Source organism: Lagenorhynchus albirostris, chromosome 7, assembly GCF_949774975.1.
Source record: "Lagenorhynchus albirostris chromosome 7, mLagAlb1.1, whole genome shotgun sequence".
In the NCBI taxonomy this organism is placed as follows: Eukaryota; Metazoa; Chordata; class Mammalia; order Artiodactyla; family Delphinidae; genus Lagenorhynchus; species Lagenorhynchus albirostris.
Window position 1 is genome coordinate 21,633,237 of NC_083101.1, and position 19,026 is coordinate 21,652,262.

The 19,026-nt window shown below is 34.5% G+C and overlaps 1 protein-coding gene across 6 annotated transcripts in view; it reads left to right on the forward strand.

Annotated features, from left to right (window-relative positions):
* The window catches only part of PTBP3 (polypyrimidine tract binding protein 3), a 96,503-nt gene extending 82,137 nt beyond the window's left edge, over positions 1-14,366 (forward strand). For all 6 annotated transcript variants that reach the window (XM_060154617.1, XM_060154618.1, XM_060154619.1 and 3 more), the window contains 7 exons: positions 3,608-3,685; positions 6,114-6,259; positions 6,482-6,515; positions 9,384-9,476; positions 10,470-10,686; positions 13,696-13,773; positions 13,925-14,366. In XM_060154617.1, the coding sequence (XP_060010600.1) occupies positions 3,608-3,685; positions 6,114-6,259; positions 6,482-6,515; positions 9,384-9,476; positions 10,470-10,686; positions 13,696-13,773; positions 13,925-14,057 (779 nt within the window). In that variant the 3' untranslated portion in view covers positions 14,058-14,366. The remainder of the gene's footprint in view (positions 1-3,607; positions 3,686-6,113; positions 6,260-6,481; positions 6,516-9,383; positions 9,477-10,469; positions 10,687-13,695; positions 13,774-13,924) is intronic.
* Positions 14,367-19,026: the final 4,660 nt, after the last annotated feature.

The window sequence follows — 19,026 nt, forward strand, 5'->3', positions numbered from 1 at the left end:
ATTTTTCAGTATGGCTTTTATTTCTTCAAACATACTATTTAAAAATCAAATCAAATCAAATATGATAATTCCAGTGTCTGAAATCTTTGCAGTTATTTTTCTGCAATTAGATATTTCTTTTTCTACTTTTTTTCTTTTTGAGTTACTCAAAAAGTTTAGTCTGCTACTGTACCAGCATTTTTGAAAATCAAAATAGTTGTGCTTTTTTTTACATAGTACATACTCTTTGTAATATTTTAAATGGCTCTGTATTTTGTCTAGTGACTCATAATTTATATAATAATTCTTCAATTTAGACATTAAGCTTGTTTCTTTAGGGCTTTGCTATTATAAATAACACTGATAAACTGATTTCATAGGTAAAAATGTTATCTCTTCATTTGTATTACCTTAATTGCTGTTGTGGTAGTACCTTTTCCAAATGTAAAATATGTATTCTTAGTTACGCAAATCTTAAACCTTTTTCTTAAAAGTTTGTGTAAACCATTGCCTAACTGGTTACTTTGCTAAAATGTTTCTGTTTCTGCTTATTTGAGGAATGTAGATTTACAGAAACTTTGCAAATGATTCTTTTGTCGAGTATTAACAAATGTTCTTGTTAATCATATTTTACTTGGAAACAATTATTTAAAATTTGGCCCTGGTAATTGTTTGCCAATTCTTTCATTTATTGCTATTTAATGTTCAGTGAGTGTTATCTCAAGAATTTTCCTCATTTCTCTAAAACCTACTACAAGTCTTCTGCCTCATACCCCCCACCCCACAGCCATTTGTATTAGTCTCTTTGTTTTGTTTTAAAAGTAGGTCCCTTGCCCTTCCCACAAATCTCAGTGGTTTACAGCAATTAACATTTATTCCTCTCACATGACTGACACTTAAACAGCTGCAAATCAGCTTTTGCAAACTTCCTTCACATGTCTTTTTGATGGAGGGCCCAGGCTGAAGTTGTCACTACATTTGAGACATGGCATTCTTGTGGCAGAGAGTAAAAAAATAAGAGAGCTGGTGTAAACCCATAATGCCTCTTAAAGCTTCTGCATAGAGGCAGTTTATGTCCTGTTTGTCCGTGTGTTCCTATCACATGACTGTGTGCGGTGGGTGTTGCATAGAAATGTATGCTTCTCCCACAGGAGACACTGCAAGTCACATGACTGACCAGAGTTACATGGAAGGGTCAAGTGAATACTTGGCAACAGTAATACAATCTACAGTATCTCTTCTTATTTTTAAAAAATATATTTTAAAATTTATTTATTTATTTATGGCTGTGCTGGGTCTTCGTTGCTGCATGCGGGCTTTCTCTAGTTGCGGTGAGCAGAGGCTACTCTTCGTTGCAGTCCATGGGCTTCTCATTGCGGTGCCTTCTCTTTTTGCGGAGCATGAGCTCTAGGCACTTGGGCTTCAGTAGTTGTAGCTTGGAGGCTCTAGAGCTCAGGCTCGGTAGTTGTGGCGCATGGGCTTAGTTGCTCCGCAGCATGTGAGATCTTCCTGGACCAGGGCTCGAACCCGTGTCCCCTGCAATGGCAGGTGGATTCTTAACCACTGCACCACCAGGAAATCCCTACCATATCTCTTCGTATGTTTAATTTTCTAGTGTAAATTTTTGCGATAACTTATACCTGTACTGAAGCCCCTCTGATAAGTCTTCCTTTATGCCTTAAATATAGTTATTTCTGTTATGAAAGTGAATCATTTTACCTATCATCTTTTTTTTTAACTTTTTACTTTATATTGGAGTATAGTTAATTAACAGTGTTTTGTTAGTTTCCGGTGTACAGCAAAGTGATTCAGTTATACATATACATGTATCTATTCTTTTCAAATTCTTTTCCCATTTAGGTTGTTACATAATACTGAACAGAGTTCCCTGTGCTATACAATAGGTCCATGTTGGTTATCTATTTTAAATATAGCAGTGTGTACATGTCAATCCCAAATTCACTAATTGTCCCTCCCCCCCACCCTTCCCCACTGGTAACCGTAAGTTCATTCTCTAAGTCTGTGAGTCTGTTTCTGTTTTCATTTTACCTATGATCTTGAGCCTACTTGAATGTAAGTTTAGCAAGGGCAGAGATTCTTGTCTGCTTTATTCATTGCTTCCTCAGCACTAGACGAATGCTTGCCTCCTAATGTGCTTTCAATAAATATGTTTCCCTTCTTATTTCATCACTCTGTCAGTTATTCTCATTTTCTGTGTCTTCATTTATTGTTGGTTCTCTCTGCTAGCTCTGTCCCTGAAGTCTCTCAATGACTGTATTTTCTTGAATTATTTTAATCACAGCTACATATTTAATAAATTCTGTTAAATAATTATCTTTAATGAAGAGAATAAACTTATATGATCTTTTAACTCCTCTGGAAAATGTAGCCTACATACTTCCTCCTATAAATATGCATATCAGCCTATCATTAAGGTAAAAAACCCCAAAACCTTCCCTTTGACTCTTACAGTCTAGCTTCTCACTGTTGCTCTAAAACTATTGTTTACCTTTTACATTTCTCACTCTCTTTGACTTTTATGGAAGGCCCCCTCCCCTAAAACTCTATGTCTCTAGATCCTGAGGGACTATAATTCATTATAATTCACTGTTTTGTTTTGCTTTCTAAGGTTTTTCTCTTTTCCTTAGAATGTTCCTCTTCCTTCCTCTACCACTTAAGTGTACTAATACTCCCAGGTTCTATTTTTAGCTTTCTTCATTTCTTGCCTTGTGCCCTTTTTAGCAGAGCTCTCATTCATATGGCTTTCACACTTATTTCTATATAGATGATTTACAAATCTGTGTCTTGTAATAGTTAGAAATTCTGAGTTTGCCCCCTCATTTCCACTTGTGGCATTCCCATTTGAGTTTCTCACTGTCACCTCAACCTTAACTTGTCCCAAACCAGATTGTTTTCCTACTAGTACTGACTCCTCCATTGGAACTAACTCTTGTTTTTATTGATGGTTCACAGTCACCAGGCTTCTAAAAGGAGAGGGAATACCAGCCTTTGTTTAGCATCCAGTGCACACTAAGCACTGCTTTTCACTTACTGAATGTCCAGCTCAAGTTTTACCTCCTGAGAGACCTTCAAACAATCACAGTGATCCTTTGCAATCCCTTCTTCTTAGACCACTTACAGTATATTTGTATTAAACCCATATATCCTCAGCCTGCGAATCTCCTGTAATTCATACTTTTAGTTTGTAAAACCTCTCAAAGGCAAGGATTTTTATTTCATATTTCTTTTTGTCAGCACAGTACCCCCCAGGTACAGTACAATTTAATAAGTATTTGATGATTTTTGCATAGAAACAATGCTCTAAATAAGGACAAGAATATCAACTTAAATAACAAAACTAAATAAACTAAAACTAAGTAGCAAACTAATAACTCAAAATTAAATAATATTTTAGCTGTACTCTTGAACCTTGAACCCAGTTGAAAGGGGTTAGCCTCTGAAAGTGGCAGAGGCTCTTTACTTACCATTAAGGATCACCTGTTGAACAAATCTTTACTCTGTAACAGAATCTCTTTATCAGTAATACACCTTCATATAGCCATTTTATATTGCTATAACCATATTTATAGAAGGTAGTGTATTTATTTTAGCTTTTCTTCCCCGTTAGGTGCACCAGGAATAATTTCCTCACCATATGCAGGGGCTGCTGGATTTGCCCCAGCCATTGGATTTCCTCAAGCTACAGGTGACTAACTCTAAAGTTGAATTTGAAATGATTTCTTAATGATGGTCTGTATTTTCCAGGAACTTATCAAAATGAAAAATATTACCATATTTGAAGGATTTATAATAAAAGCATTAGGTGTTTCAGTCATAGAAGTGGCTCATGTACAATATATGATGCACAGCTTCCTTGTGTTTATAAATAATTCTCTCTGGTTCCATTCTCAACTCCAAAATTCCCTTATATATTCTGCATCATTTATACTTGCCATTGGCACAGATAACTATAGGTTGACTATATTAATAATCTCTGATTTGCCTTTTTGGTTATTATACAAAATATATGAACTGCTTGCTTATAAGCTTATCAATTACATGTTAAACAGACTTGTGTGTTATTTATCTTTGAGTTCTTAAATGCCTTTGATGGCATTTAATACATAGTATGCAGTCAGCAAACATTTGAATTAATAAACATTTACTGTTAAACTTATTTGTAAATCCTCTTTTTTTGTTTTTTTGATTAATGGGTTTAGAAGATTACCGTAGAGGGTATGCATGCTGTTTTATTTCAGGAAAAAAAATATATTTTTTTCTTTAAGTAATAGAAATAATTAAGAGATAGCAATCGGTTAATACTTTGATAATGGCTCTCTGACTCTTTTCCAAATAGTAAACAAAATGAATTTGATCATAACTTAAGGAGGAGAAAAAAATACTTTATGATTTTATTGCTGGTGCTTAAAGAATACACTTGAGGTTGGTGATTAGAAAGAAGAGTGGCTTAGTGTTAAGCCTAGTCTACACAGTACCTTTTTACAGCTTCCAGGTGATTTATGAATATAACTATTTTAACTTGCAACATAGTTGCTTTCTGGCAGTAATCTTTGTATCCTACCTTTCTAATTCTGGGAATTTTAACTACTCTCTTCACTGGAGAGGATGAAGTTAACTAAAAAGAAAAGAGTGATTTAAAAGGTTGAGGTTCATTTAAGTTTTAGGTTTTTGGTGGTTTTAAGACATCTTAACGTATGTTTAATTAAGTGAGTAATTCTACCTATCCCATTAAAATGAAGGCATTATACATTGTTTTTATGTGTTTGAAGCGCCCAAAAGTTTAATTTTTATACATTTGGAGGTAGTGATATATGGTTTCCCTCATTTTAGTTATTTCTTTCTACACACTGTATGTATAAAACACTGTATTAGATGTTAAGAAAGAGAAAAAATGTGTAAAGAGGGCTCCTGAGTTGATAAGACTTTTAAGGTGTAGCGGGGGATGTACATATACACATACACACATGTATATACCCTACAGTGTAGCTAAGGTGTAGTGTTGGCGGTACATAATAGACTTAAGGAAGTTATTCAAAAGTTGCAGGGGCATGGGAAGAGGTCATGCAAAAGACTATTGAGTATAGATTTCATGGAAAAGCAACCACCCTAAGAAGGTGATGTGCACGGTTTTAAAATTCAGCAAGATGATGGTAATAATAACTTTCCTTAGATTGTCAAGCAGAATAGTATGATTGTAAACTATATTGCAATTTAATTACATGATTTGTGATAAACTGGACAGACTCTGTCTATTATAAGGAATTTTGAGCTTAAAGAATCAATAAATTAAATAACTGGTTTATTTTATATCAACTAGAGATTTTATCTTAGATAATTTTTAAGCTGAGAATACAAATAGTGGGACATTCTGAGGAAGTGTAGTGTTTTAGGTATAGTATATAGTGTCAATATTCCAGTATTGTAGAACTTTCAGTAGTTCTGAAATATCTGGGGGAGTAGAGAGCTCTGAAAATTCTTGCTGCAAAAGAATATTGAATTCTATAAATTTGTTCTTGATGGTAATAATGTTTTGCAAGGTTACAAAATGTTTTTTCCCCATGCAGAATGTATGTATACAATTTACCTGTTTTAGGTATACAACTCAGTGATTTTTAATAAATTTACGGAGTTGTGCAGCCATTACCACAGTCCAGTTTTAGAACATGCATTACTACCTAGCATGCATATATGTGACTTCTGCTAAAGGACTTTTTACAAAAATATGTATCTGGTTTTATGGTAGAAGTCAATATGAAAATAACATCTACTTTAGAGAAATGTGCTGGAGTATATTTGTTTTAAGAAATAGAAGGAGTACTTGTAGTTATAGACCCTTTGAAAAACCTAATGGCTTTAAGACCAGTGAATTTGGTTGCTATGCAAAGCACTGTATAAATAATAAAGTACTAAGTATGATAGTATCAACGAATAAAGAGCTCTACTTCCAGACAGACTCTGGAGGGCAGAAAACTGACCTTTGTTATCCTTATGGTAGCTTTGAAACATTTTCTTCTCTACTTTTGCTTTTGTCTTCATTTATTTACTTAAGTTGTATTAAGTGTTGTAATTCTCCAGATAACTAGAATATGAAATGCTTTTGATGTTTTGAAAAGGTCTGTCAGTCCCAGCTGGACTAGGTCCCGGAGCTCTTGGTCCTCTCGCAATCACCTCCTCTGCCGTCACTGGAAGGATGGCCATTCCTGGGGCTGGTGGTATACCGGGAAATTCTGTTCTACTTGTCACCAATCTTAATCCTGATGTGAGTTGAAAAGTATTATATGTAAAAAGTCTTTCAGGAGGAGGTATTGTAGCTTCTGACCTAGAGTTAAATTCAATGAAAATGTTTATTTTAAGAATTTTTATTAAAATTCATCACTAGTGTATATAGAAGCAGCATGTAAAAAGTCAGTGCTTTGAACAAGTAAACTTACTTAAAATTTTTACTTAGACACTGATATTTTGTGTTATCCTTTTCAAACAGCTTATTACACCACATGGACTTTTTATCCTATTTGGTAAGTAAAATTTTTTGTTGTTGTTTTTTATATTATCTATGATGTGAATTGAGCATATTGCATCATTCAGTAATATTTATTACTGCTATGTGCCTACTAGTGTGTTTGACACTGAGGATAGAATAGCAAGGAAGACAGTAAGTGATTACAGTTACAACAAAATTTTATAAAAAGGGAAATAGAGATTGTAATAGGAACATACAACTAGGAGACCTAACCTAGCTGAGGGAATCAAAGATGATGTACCAGTAGAAATGATAGTTAAGCTGACTTGTGAAAAATGAGGACACATTAGCCAGGCAGAAAGGGAGGGCAAATGTCCTTTCACAGATAGTAGCAGTGAGAGACAGAACTCGTGGAACATAGAAATGAAGGAAGCTCAATGAAGAGTGTAAGGGAGAGACATGTTGAAGCTGGGCAGATGGATAGGGGCAAGGTCATTAAGAGCTTTATAAGCTATATTAAAGAACTTCGTTTTTAACTTAAGAACAGTGGGAATCCATTGACTAGTTTTAAACAGGAGAGAGGCGTAATGGGATGTTGATTATAAAAATAATCCCCTAACTTTCCAATAGTGTGCTTCTCAGTTAAAAAAAATATTTAGCCAGGTACTCCTAATCTATATATGATTAATTATTCATAAATTTCATCCATCTTTTACTATAGTCTTTAGTATAATATGTACAAATATAAGAGCAATGAAGTGATATTTAATATTTTAAAAATTTTTCTTATGACACTTTTTAAAATAAAAATCTATTAACATTTAGTGAGAAGTATGATTTAATATGCTTCATTATTTTCAAAAACCTTTTTCATTTTGGTTCAGTATCCCACGAACTGATTCTAAATTCACTTTATTTTAGTACTTGATCTTAATGGTTGTCATAAATGAAAAAGATACCTCATAAAGATATGCAAGGGAATCCTCTGGCGGTCCAGTGGTTAGGACTCAGTGCTTTCACTGCCAGATCCCAAGTTCAGTCCCTGGTCTGGGAACTGAGAATCCTGCAAGCTGCGTGGGCACGGCCAAAAAAAAAAAAAAAAAAGATAGGTGATTTGAATGGAAGTGTTTCATTGTTGCTGTACTAAATAATTATGATACTAATTTTTCAGTCTAATCCACTAAATTTTGTTGTACTTTACCTAGAAAAGTTCCATTTTTCCTCTTGTTAAATTAGTTGATCTTGAAAACTGTTAACATTAGCATAATGGGGTTAAAACTCACTCTTCATGTGGAAGAATTTTTAAGAGGATGGAAAATTGTTTCAAATTTTTTGAGTGGGTAATAGGTTTTTTTGTTTTGTTTTGTTTTGTTTGCGGTATGCAGGCCTCTCAGTGTTGTGGCCTCTCCCGTTGTGGAGCACAGGCTCCGGACGCGCAGGCTCAGCAGCCATGGCTCACGGGCCCAGCCGGTCCGCGGCATGTGGGATCTTCCCTGACCGGGGCACGAACCCGTGTCCCCTGCATTGGCAGGCGGACTCCCAACCACTGCGCCACCAGGGAAGCCCTTAACAGCGTTTTTGAGATATAATTTACAGCCATTACAATTCTCTGACTTCAGATGTACAACTCAGTGATTTTTAGTAAATTTATAGAGTTGTGCAGCCATTACCACAGTCCAATTTTAGAATATCTCTATCAGCCCACAGAGAAACATTATACTCATTTGCAGTTACTGTAAAAGTTTTTATTCATGACACATTTATGTAATTTTCATTAACAAAATCATTTATTAATGCTAAATGTTCATGTCTCTTTAATAGCCAGAGCACATTTCTTTCCAAAAGTAGTTAATTTCTCACTCATTTAGAAAAATATCACCCTCAGCTTGAAGAACAAATTGTGTGTTATTTTTTACAGAGTATCTATTTCAGCCACTTGTCATTTCTGAAAAGGGCAGCAAATTTGGAATACTTGTCTTTTTTTTTTTTTAATTTTAAAACTACCATTCATCTCTTCAGTTTAGTTGCTCTTAGGGGCTTGCCCACAAGATAACCAATACTCCTTTGTGTGCCTTGAAGATTGTCATAGTCATTCTCTCATCCTGTTACAAAGTATGGTAATGATGCTACTGTTTAAAGATCTTATTTTTATGATATTGGTGATACCCTGTTCCACATAAATTGCAATATATATTAATACACTAAATTTTAAAAAATGAGAGAATGCCCTTCATATTGTAGAAACTTCTGTATATAATTTCTTCTATATGTTGAAAATTAGTAAAATGTAGTTTTTCATACTGGTTTATATAAACAAATCAGTCCAAGTAAAAGTTTATTTTCCTCCCACATCCCAGTGAATCATTTTGCCTGCTTTTGGGGATGTGGGACCCACTTTGGGGAACGCTAGCATAGAAAAAATGGATGTAATGAGATCAGTTAGGAGGCTATGATGATAGTCTAGATGTGAATTGGTGATAATAGGTTTGATGGTAGTGAGGATGGGAAGAAGTGGACAAATGTGAGAGATATTTAGGCCATAGAATCAGTGAGTGCTGGTAGTTGACTGGATGTGTAAGTGTCTAAGGAAAGGGGTAAGTCAAAAGATGACTCCCAGATGTCTGACTGGAGCAAATATGTGCATGATGGTACTGTTTATCAACAGAGTTAGTGAACACAGGAGGGTGCAGGAAAGAGCAGGTGAATCAGTTGAAGTGTTCATGGGACATCCAGGTGAAAGGGGGTACTAGATTAATAAATCTGGAACATAGAAGAGATTACAGATTTGGGAGCATTTGTATGAAATTGCCCAGGGAAAGCATATAGTATGAGAAAAGAAACTTTCTTTAAATATATTAGTAAAGTTAATTGAACATTACACAATCAGCATTAAAAAATTGTTTTGTTTTGTCTTTTTAATTAGGAGTATATGGTGATGTACATCGAGTGAAGATAATGTTTAATAAGAAAGAAAATGCATTGGTTCAGATGGCAGATGCAAATCAAGCTCAGCTAGGTACTAATGATTAATAATAATAATGATAACCTGCCCCTTTTGTATGTGAATTTTCCTATAAAATAAACTTATGGCTAGTAGGAAGAGTACCTCCTTATGTTAATATCTCTATTATTATTTGGATCTGCTTATATTTTAAGATTTTAAAATATTTATTATTCTTTGAAGTTCATTTATCTATTTGAATATATTGTTGATGTTTAGAGCTTTGACTCTAGGGTTTTTCCATTAGCTTTAAACTAATAAACATGACTTGTTTTCTTTCATTTTATTTGTTTGTTTGCTTATTTATTTTCCTTTCAAATTAAGTTTTCTAGAACTGTTGCATGGCATAACAGTTTGGGAATACTTCATAATGATGGTTCAAGAAAGTGTCATTCTACAATCTCACCGTTTATTATTATAGTGGCTGTTGAAATATTATTACTCAGATTTTTTATTATAAAAAGCTTTACTTGGGATTAAAAATAGATAGCCAGTGGGAAGCAGCCACATAGCACAGGGAGATCAGCTTGGTGCTTTGTGACCACCTAGAGGGGTGGGATAGGGAGGGTGGGAACGAGACACAAGAGGGAGGAGACATGGGGATATATGTATAGTATAGCTGATTCACTTTGTTATACAGCAGAAACTAACACACCGTTGTAAAGCAGTTATACTCCAATAAAGATGTTAAAAAAAATTTACTTGAGATTAAACTAATTTATTCAATAATCATTTCCTGAACATGTGGTATGTTTCAGGCATTCTGGAACTTTCTAGCACTCTGCTAGGAAAATAGTTACTTTTCGTTGTATTGCTTTTCTTTCATTACAGAAAAACAGTCATTTAATACATTTTCGTATATGAGTTTTTAAATTTAAAACCATTTTTAAGCCCTCAAACTGACAGTATAATTTTTTAAATGACTAAATAAAAAGAATTATGATAGACAGTTTTACAGAGACTCTATCTTAGTACCCAGACTTTCCTTATTTTCTTCTTATGCACCAGCAATGAACCATCTGAGTGGTCAGAGACTTTATGGGAAAGTGCTTCGTGCTACACTGTCCAAACATCAAGCAGTTCAGCTTCCTCGAGAGGGACAAGAAGACCAAGGTCTGACTAAGGATTTTAGCAATAGTCCTTTGCATCGCTTTAAAAAGCCTGGCTCTAAAAACTTCCAGAATATTTTTCCACCATCAGCTACTCTGCATCTTTCCAACATCCCGTATGTATCTAATTAGTTACTATTCATTTAGATGATTAATAATCTACAGTATATGGTTTGGGGAGTAAAAACTGAAATTATTCTAACGTAGCAGTTGTCCTATTCACTAATTTCTCGTAAGATGATTTATTTGCCATCATGTCTTAAGAAGTTTATCTCTAACCATACACTATGAAAGTGAAAGATAGCAATGTTTTAAATTTTTCTTTCCAAACAGAGAATTAGCGCCTGTTAACTTTCAGTTATAGAATGGCAAAAATCTGTGCAGAAATATTCCACTGGTGTATACTTGTTCATCCTTTTGTATAAGTAAATAGTGACCAGCATAGCAAAATCAAATAATTTATGTATCTAAGAATTTGGTAAAACTGAATTCTCTATTTTTTACCTACAAGCTGCAAAGCCATATATATATCTAAAAGCTAAAAATTTTCTTGTAACCACTCTGTATTTAACCAGTGTTGTAGCAGACTTGTTCTTTAGTCATCATCTAACTTAGAGATCGACAAACTATAGCCTATGGTCCAAATCCATCTGTTTTTGTAAGGCCCATGATCTAAGATTGGTTTTTACATTTTCAAGTGGTTACGGAAAAACAAAAGAAAAAATTTTTGTGATTTGAGAAAATTACATAAAATTAAAATTTCACCTTCCATAAATAAAGTTTCATGGAACACAACCACATTTATTCATTTATGTATTAGCTATAGCTGCTTTTGAGCTATAACAACAAAGCTGAATAGTTACAACAGAGGCTGTATGGCCATCAGAGCCTAAGAAATTTACTGTATGGCCCTTTATAGAAAGCACCTGGCAGCCCCAGTTTTAATTCTTGAAATCCTTGACGTACAAAGGGGGCTGTGTTGGGCTTTCTCTAGTTGTGGTGAGCAGGGGCTGCTCTTTGTTGCAGTGTGCGGGCTTCTCATTGCAGTGGCTTGTTTGTGGCAGAGTGCGGGCCCAGTAGTTGTGGTACATGGGCTTAGTTGCTCCGCGGCATGTGGGATCTTCCCAGACCAGGGCTTGAACCTGTGTCCCCTGCATTGGCAGGCGGATTCTTAACCACTGCGCCACCAGGGAAGTCCCAAGTTGGCAATTTTATATAACTTTATATAACATGAAGAGGGATAAGCTTTGGGAAGGAAGGGTAAAAGCTGTGGGGTATAGTTGTGTGCGAGCACCTCTGTGAAAAGTTAAAGACTGAGGGAATGGAGAAGTGTACATTACTGGAATATTTCTGAGAATGAGAATGGGATTTGAATAGGAAGAGAAAATAATTATTCAAAATGCTGTTGAATGCCCAGGCTCCTAGCTAGTCTCCAATTAGGCTATATGGAGAAACCTTGAATCCGAATTGGGCAATGGCTCAAACCTCATGCCAGCCAGGCAACTGGAAGAGTCACTTGAGAAAAAAATCTAGAAATTTAGCACCTCATCACTACAGAGTCAGGGAGAGAGGCAACATATTTAAATACTAAAGCAGGCTCCCTCTTAAGTACATTTATCCAGGAGCTGGTCTCAAGTTGCAACCTGCATTGGACATGTAGGTAGAAGAGAGAAAAGACGTTAATACTTTTTTTAACCATCTGCCAAGCCTGGGCACTGTGCTGGTGTTTTACGTGTGTTACCTCATTTAATCTCCATAATCTTCTTTTAAAATTGTGGTTAAATACATAACCTAAGTTTTACCATTTTAACCGTTTTTGAGTGTACGTTCACATTAAGTACCTTCATAGTGTGCAACCATCACTTATATCCATCTGCGGATCCTTGTCATCATCTCAGACTGAAGCTCTGTACCCATTAAACAGTATCTCCTCGTTTCTCTCTAACCCCAGTCCCTGGTAACCACTATTCTACATTCTGTCTCTAGCAATTTATCCATAATAACATTTGGAGTAAAGGTCATTAGTTTCATTTTAACAATGAAAGTGAGAGACTCAGATTAAGTAACTTAAGAGTGACATACCAGGTGAATGAAAAATAGAATGTGAACTTATATCTGTCTCCTTACAGAGCCAATTATTGTTCTGTAACACCCTCCTTGCTGGGAGTTGTGAGATGAGGAAGAGTCTGCTTTTAGTCAGTTGACTCTCATGTGATAGACCACTGTATTAGTTATCTACTGCTGCGTAATAGATCACCCCAAAACTTAACAGCTTAACACAATAGTAGATGTTCATTATCTCAAACTGTTACTGTAAATCAGGAATCCAGAAGTGGCTTAGCTGGGTGGTTTTGGCTGAATCTCTCATAAGGTTGCATCTGAAGGCTTAACTGGGGCTAGAGAATCCACTTCCAAAGTGGCTCACCATATACTTAGTTGTTGACAGGAGGCCTCAGTTCCTTGCCACAAGGAGCTCTCCATAGGGCTGCTGATTGTCCACATGAAATAGCAGCTGGTTTCTTCCAAAGCTAGTGATTCAAGAGAGGGCAAGGTGGAAATTGCAGTGTCTCTCAGCCTCAGAAGTCACATGTGTCATATCTACAATACCCTGAGGGTTACAGAGGACATCCTTATTAGATATGGGAGGGGAGTACCAAAAGTGTGAATACTAGGAGGCAAGAGGAGTTGGGGGCTATCTTAGAACCTGGTTACCACATACACATGTTCATAATTACCCTGAAAGTAATTGAAAATCTACTGGCCTAGTAGTGGAAAACACTGGACCATAGAAGACAAGTCAGAGCTAGGGAAGTATCTTTGGAAGTGCTAGAGTTAATTGTGGGTAATAATCCCATTGAAAGAATAAATATAGAAAGATTTTCTTGTTCTTTATATACTGCCCATGTCCTGTGCAAAAGATTTAAGGCAAAATTCCATCATTTGAGAACATGTATGCATCAACCTTGAACATCTTTCAGGGCACTTGCAAATCATGTCTTCATTGCGTGGCTTTATGCTCTTTGAAATGTGAAAATTCTGGAGACTTGATGATTTCAGGAGTTAATTTTTGCATCATTTAAAAATTAGGGATAAGATAGTTGACTCTCTCTGTAATGTTTTCACAGCCCCTCTGTTACAGTAGATGATCTGAAGAACCTTTTCACAGACGCCGGATGTTCAGTGAAGGCTTTTAAATTCTTTCAGTAAGTCCATGCTTTTAAGAAATACATTAACATTATTTAATATGATCTGTAAATGTTTAAGGTAGTTTAATGAAGTCTTCTAGGTCTGGGGAAGAGGTTTGTAGGCAAAATTAATTCTATATGCTTTTTCTATTTCTTCTACCGTTTTCAGGAAAGATCGCAAAATGGCACTCATTCAGTTGGGATCTGTGGAAGAAGCAATCCAGGCTCTCATTGAACTTCATAACCATGACCTTGGAGAAAATCACCACCTCAGAGTTTCCTTCTCAAAATCTACAATCTAACTTTTCTGTGAATTTTTCTCCTAAGACTGGACCATAATTTTAGTAAAACCCTTCAGACATAGACTGAAGCAGCTCAAGACCAATTCTGCCTCTTTCACAAAAATAACTCTTCCTCAGTTTGATATTCAAGTATATTCAAAAAATCATGGGATGTTCTCTTTTCCCTTAAACCCTCTGCCAATACATCACCAGAGGCGTGTTTTTCCTGTCCCATAGTTTCTAAAATGAAAATAATCTTCAGGAAAAAAGAATCAGGAAAAAATTTTTTTTCAATAATTTAATTCCCTATATTAAATTGGATTTCAAGAGGATGGTCTTTCTTTTCGTTTGGGTCCAGATCAGCCTTATACAACATTTCTAAACTCCTTTGTACTTTGAAAAATTTAAACATATAGACTTTTAAAATTACTTGACATAAGTAATTTAAATTACCTACAACCAAGATTTTAACTGTATGATTCAGAAGTTTGACTCCTCTAGAAAACTGTGTTCCCTTATAAGTTACATCAGTTATTTGGCATATACTGATACTTACTATACATAAACAAATTGGGTTGTATTGGAAGCAAATTTATAAATCTGCGTGTTTTCTTTCACTTTTTTTTTCCACTGTAAGACACTCCTTTGCATATCTTTAACTTTTTAAGACTATTTGGAGAATGAAGTGTCTCAACTGTCTCCAGGGAAATTAAGTGGAATCTAACCAGGATCTATTAAGATGTCAGAATAATTAATAATTTTATTAGGAAAAAACATGTTTTAAATTTCAAAATGACACTTGCCGAATAATATAAAATGATCTTGGAAAATTTAAAAAGAAAAATAATCCTACTTATAAACTACTTTTTTATAGTTGTTTTCAGAAAAAAGTTTACAGTCTTAAGGAAAATATTCAGGTCTATCATATGGTTTGACAGATTTTTTAAAAGTTATTTTTGGTAAAGTCTTCTTTTAGAAAAAAATCAATCTCAAGGGTTTTTTGTACCACTATAATCTCTAATACTTATTCAGAATTACTGTGTATTTACTTAATTTCCTATTATGTGCCTTATTATGTGCTTATGATATAATAGGTTAGACTTTTATCTAAGTATCTTGAAAGCTATATCGTGGGCTTGGTGAGCATTTGTTTTTTCTTTCCCTGTTTTGGTAAGAATTTTAAAGTTTTTTTTCATTGCAATTTTAAGTGATTTTCAATAACTACTAGTTTCTATTCAAATTTTTGGTGCTTTGGTATAGAGATGGGGTGAGGAAGGGTTAAATGGTTTGGGGAATAACTCAGTGCACACCTGTAGGCCTCTTCATGTTGTGACCAATAGTGGTCATTGCCAGTTATAGCATACCAATTTGGGGCTATAACATGCAGTCTCAGTTCTGGATCTTGTCTGATCTTTATCACCCATTAGAATTTGTCTCAGGATTACTTGGTTTTTGTCATATACTCGTGAGAACTTGCTTTTCTTTGTTAATGTAACTTCATTACTGAGTGCCCACATATATGGAGTATGAGAAGGTGGATTCTTTCTCATACTCTGTCCCTCTTTTTAGTTGAATGTGAGAGTACATTTTAATGTTGCTTCAGTGATTGTATAATGTAAAATTGTTTCTTTTTAGTTAGATACTTTGCTTTTGTTAATTCCTTCAGTGCTTGATCGGATTTTTTTAAAGCAGAATTTGTTAAAAGGGTCATTTTTGTCCACCCCTTTTACACTTTCCAGATTCTCAGAGTGGTTCATCTCACCTTTTAAAAGAATATCTCAATTTCTTTGCTATATTCCAGTCATTAATTTGAACACAGGAAGAAATTTTATAAAAAATTGGAGACTACAAAAGATAATTGTTAAAAAGCAGAATTCACTCAACGCTGAGCAACAATTAGTTGTTAGAATACAAAGGAGGACACTATATTGAGATCTTTCAAATGGATCAATTTTACTATTGGCTGATAGGTATAATCATTTATCTAATTTTTATTTTTTTCACTTATGAAATATATTTTTACCAAAACACTGAGTAAGAGGGAAGGGGGAAAAAACGATTTCTTTAAGAAATCTCCCCAAATGGCTTCATTTTTTTCCTTCCATACAGGCACTATTATAATTTTCAGTGGCATGTTAAATTGGTTTTTTTTTAGTTAGGAATTGCTGTGTAGTTTTAATTCATGATTCCTATAACAGTCAGTGTAAGTGTAGCAGAAGTGTAGCAGAAGGGAGATCACAATGGTATTGAATGTAATTTTGAAGTAGGGAATGGCCTTCATATTTGAGAGAGAACATTTGAATCCTTTTCAGGGATTTGTGCGCGCGCGCGTGTGTGTGTGTGTGTGTGTATAGATAAGTGTATATACATACATACACTTTTCTAGTGTTGTACATACATATGCACATTACATACATCTTAATTTATTGACAAAGAACATTAATCAAATTAAGATTTGGAAAAGGTGAGATATTCTTGTTTAAAATAGTGTGTTTGCAACCATCAATTTGTGTCTAAAATTAGCTGTAGCACATGGATGTTGTCCATATTGGGCTATTTGCTCTTTGAATTATAGAGGTCTACAGTATTTGTGTTGGTATAGTTTCTGTAAAAAGATTTTAAAATATCAGGGCAGTGGAAAAACTAGATCTTTGTATTTTTTGCTTTGGCATGCATGTAGTTGATATCTTCTGAGCAATGTTTATTTTTGCTGTTGAGCTGTCATAGTATCCTATTTTTAAGTTTATTTACTTAATTTTAAGGAGTATTGTCTTATTTTTGGAGGTGTCTGACTTTGACACAAAGTATGTATATTCAGGACTTTATTAAAAAATAGCAGTACATGTTTAACAGTAGCAATTTATGCCAGAAAGTTCTACTTTGAGATTTAAATAACTTGCATAGCAGTAAATTGTTTTTCCTGTGAGATACAAATAGAAAAATAACCTTAATAATTTGATAACTTACAGGAGAGTATCAGAATTACCCAATAGCTCCTGCAGAATGCCATAAATTCGTTATTTAAGGCTAAATATTGTTATGTTAATTTGTAGTAATGTTTCTGATTTTGTTGAAAGTTGCAAATCTCACAGTTTTTAGAGACGCAATTTTTGCCTGCCTATTCCTTACGGAAGCAATGCCTTTTTTTGGCTCCACCTAGGATGGTGATTATAGGTTCTGCTTCAGTTGATTAAAAGTAACTCTCATGAATGTCTCTGATCAGTTTTATATAAAGTTTTGAAAGCTTCCATGTCATTAGGCAGCAAAGGTTATACATTTATATTAACATGTAATTCCTCTTCGGTTTCCACTAAGTATTTTTGGACAAAAGATGACAAGCTCAAAAGTATGTATCCCCCCCCCACCCAGTGAATCACTTAAAAGCCCTGTTTGCCAAACTATCAGCCTATCTCTTAGAAAACCTAGTGTGTACTGCTATTTTTAAAACCAAAAAGACAGCATGACTATGCGTAAAAGCATTTTTCTTAACTTTTCCTTTGTCTTGATCTGTTGTTAACAAGAATAAAACTGCCAGACTTAAAATATTCTACTGTTGTGCTAAAAGAAATACAATTTAGATTGCACAGAACTTTTTCTTTAAAGAAAATATAACTCAGCTGTCTTTTAAGAGCTGTGTTATTGTCTACAAGACTATTTGCAGTCTTTTTTCAGAGCAAATTTTAACAGCTAGTTGTGAATGATTTAAAAAATAGAAAATTACTAAAATATTAGTTTTGGGGGTTTTATAGAGGGAGAAAAACAAAACAGGACCAAAGGTTATGTGCCTTCTTCAGTAGTCTTAATTGATCTTTTCTTCCTATTTGAGACTAAGGTAGTATCAGTATTCTGGTTTTCAGGAAATACATACTATAGTTTTAAAAGAATGTTGTCCCACACACCATCCGTTCAAGCAAACAGTTGTAACTGTAAAATGAAGTCTCAGTTACACTTTTTGCCTTCATCACATAATATTCATGATATAGCATTGTGCAGGTCCAAGAACAGAGCTGCTCGTAATCTTTGTGGTAGTCATCTTAGTTTCTGTAACCAGAGGCATATGTTCCAGAGAACAGGGATATTTTTCTGGTCCAGTGACCTTGGTGATAATAGTCATGATTGAAAGCTGCTCATGGCAAGCTTAAATCAGCACTGTAAACAGATTTTTGTTGTTGTTGTTACATTATTTTTAGTTCTTGAATCTATGTAGTAGTTGTAATAACAAATATTTAAATAGCTATTTTTGATGTCATTAAAAAAAATCATACTCTAGCCTTTTTTCCCCCTTACCATTGTTACTCAGATCTTTAAAAAATTCATCCCACATCCAAAAAGTACTAATTATAAAGACTGCTGACCAAGCAAAGTTTTGCATCAAAATGTCACCTCATTGCTCTGACCAAAGACTGACTGTTCTGGTTTTGACTCCTTTCTGTTAAGCATTTCTTTTCCCAAGCTCCTTTCTGAAAGAAGATCCAGTGCAAAGCGGCCTTTACTTTCTATTTCCTATCAGCGAATAGACTACTTAGAGAAAATGGGAGTTTAAATGTGAACAGAATGGATTAGGACAACATGGGTTTTATGGGCATTTTCAGTACTGTATTTAAGAAAAAAAAAAAATAGCACAGCTAGGAGCCTCTGACATTGTCTCGTGTTTTATGTGGTCTGTTCATAAAATTCCCTTTTTCAGTTTATAAGAATGTTCATCTAACAGAAGAAAATGCTGTAAATATTTGTAACAACATTTTTTAAAACCAGGCCGAAAAAGAAAAAAAAACGGTTTTTGGGAACAAGTTAACATATAAAGTGGTTTTATATAAAACATCAGTTGTCTTGTATATTTTGATAAGCAGCAGTACCAGCTTTCATTTGTAACACAGTTTGTGGCATTGGAAGAAAAGGATTCTGTGATTACTGAAGTGAATTATGTTATAAATGCAAAGAGAAGATAAAATATTAAAAAACATATTTTCTAAGTGCGTAGTGCATGGTT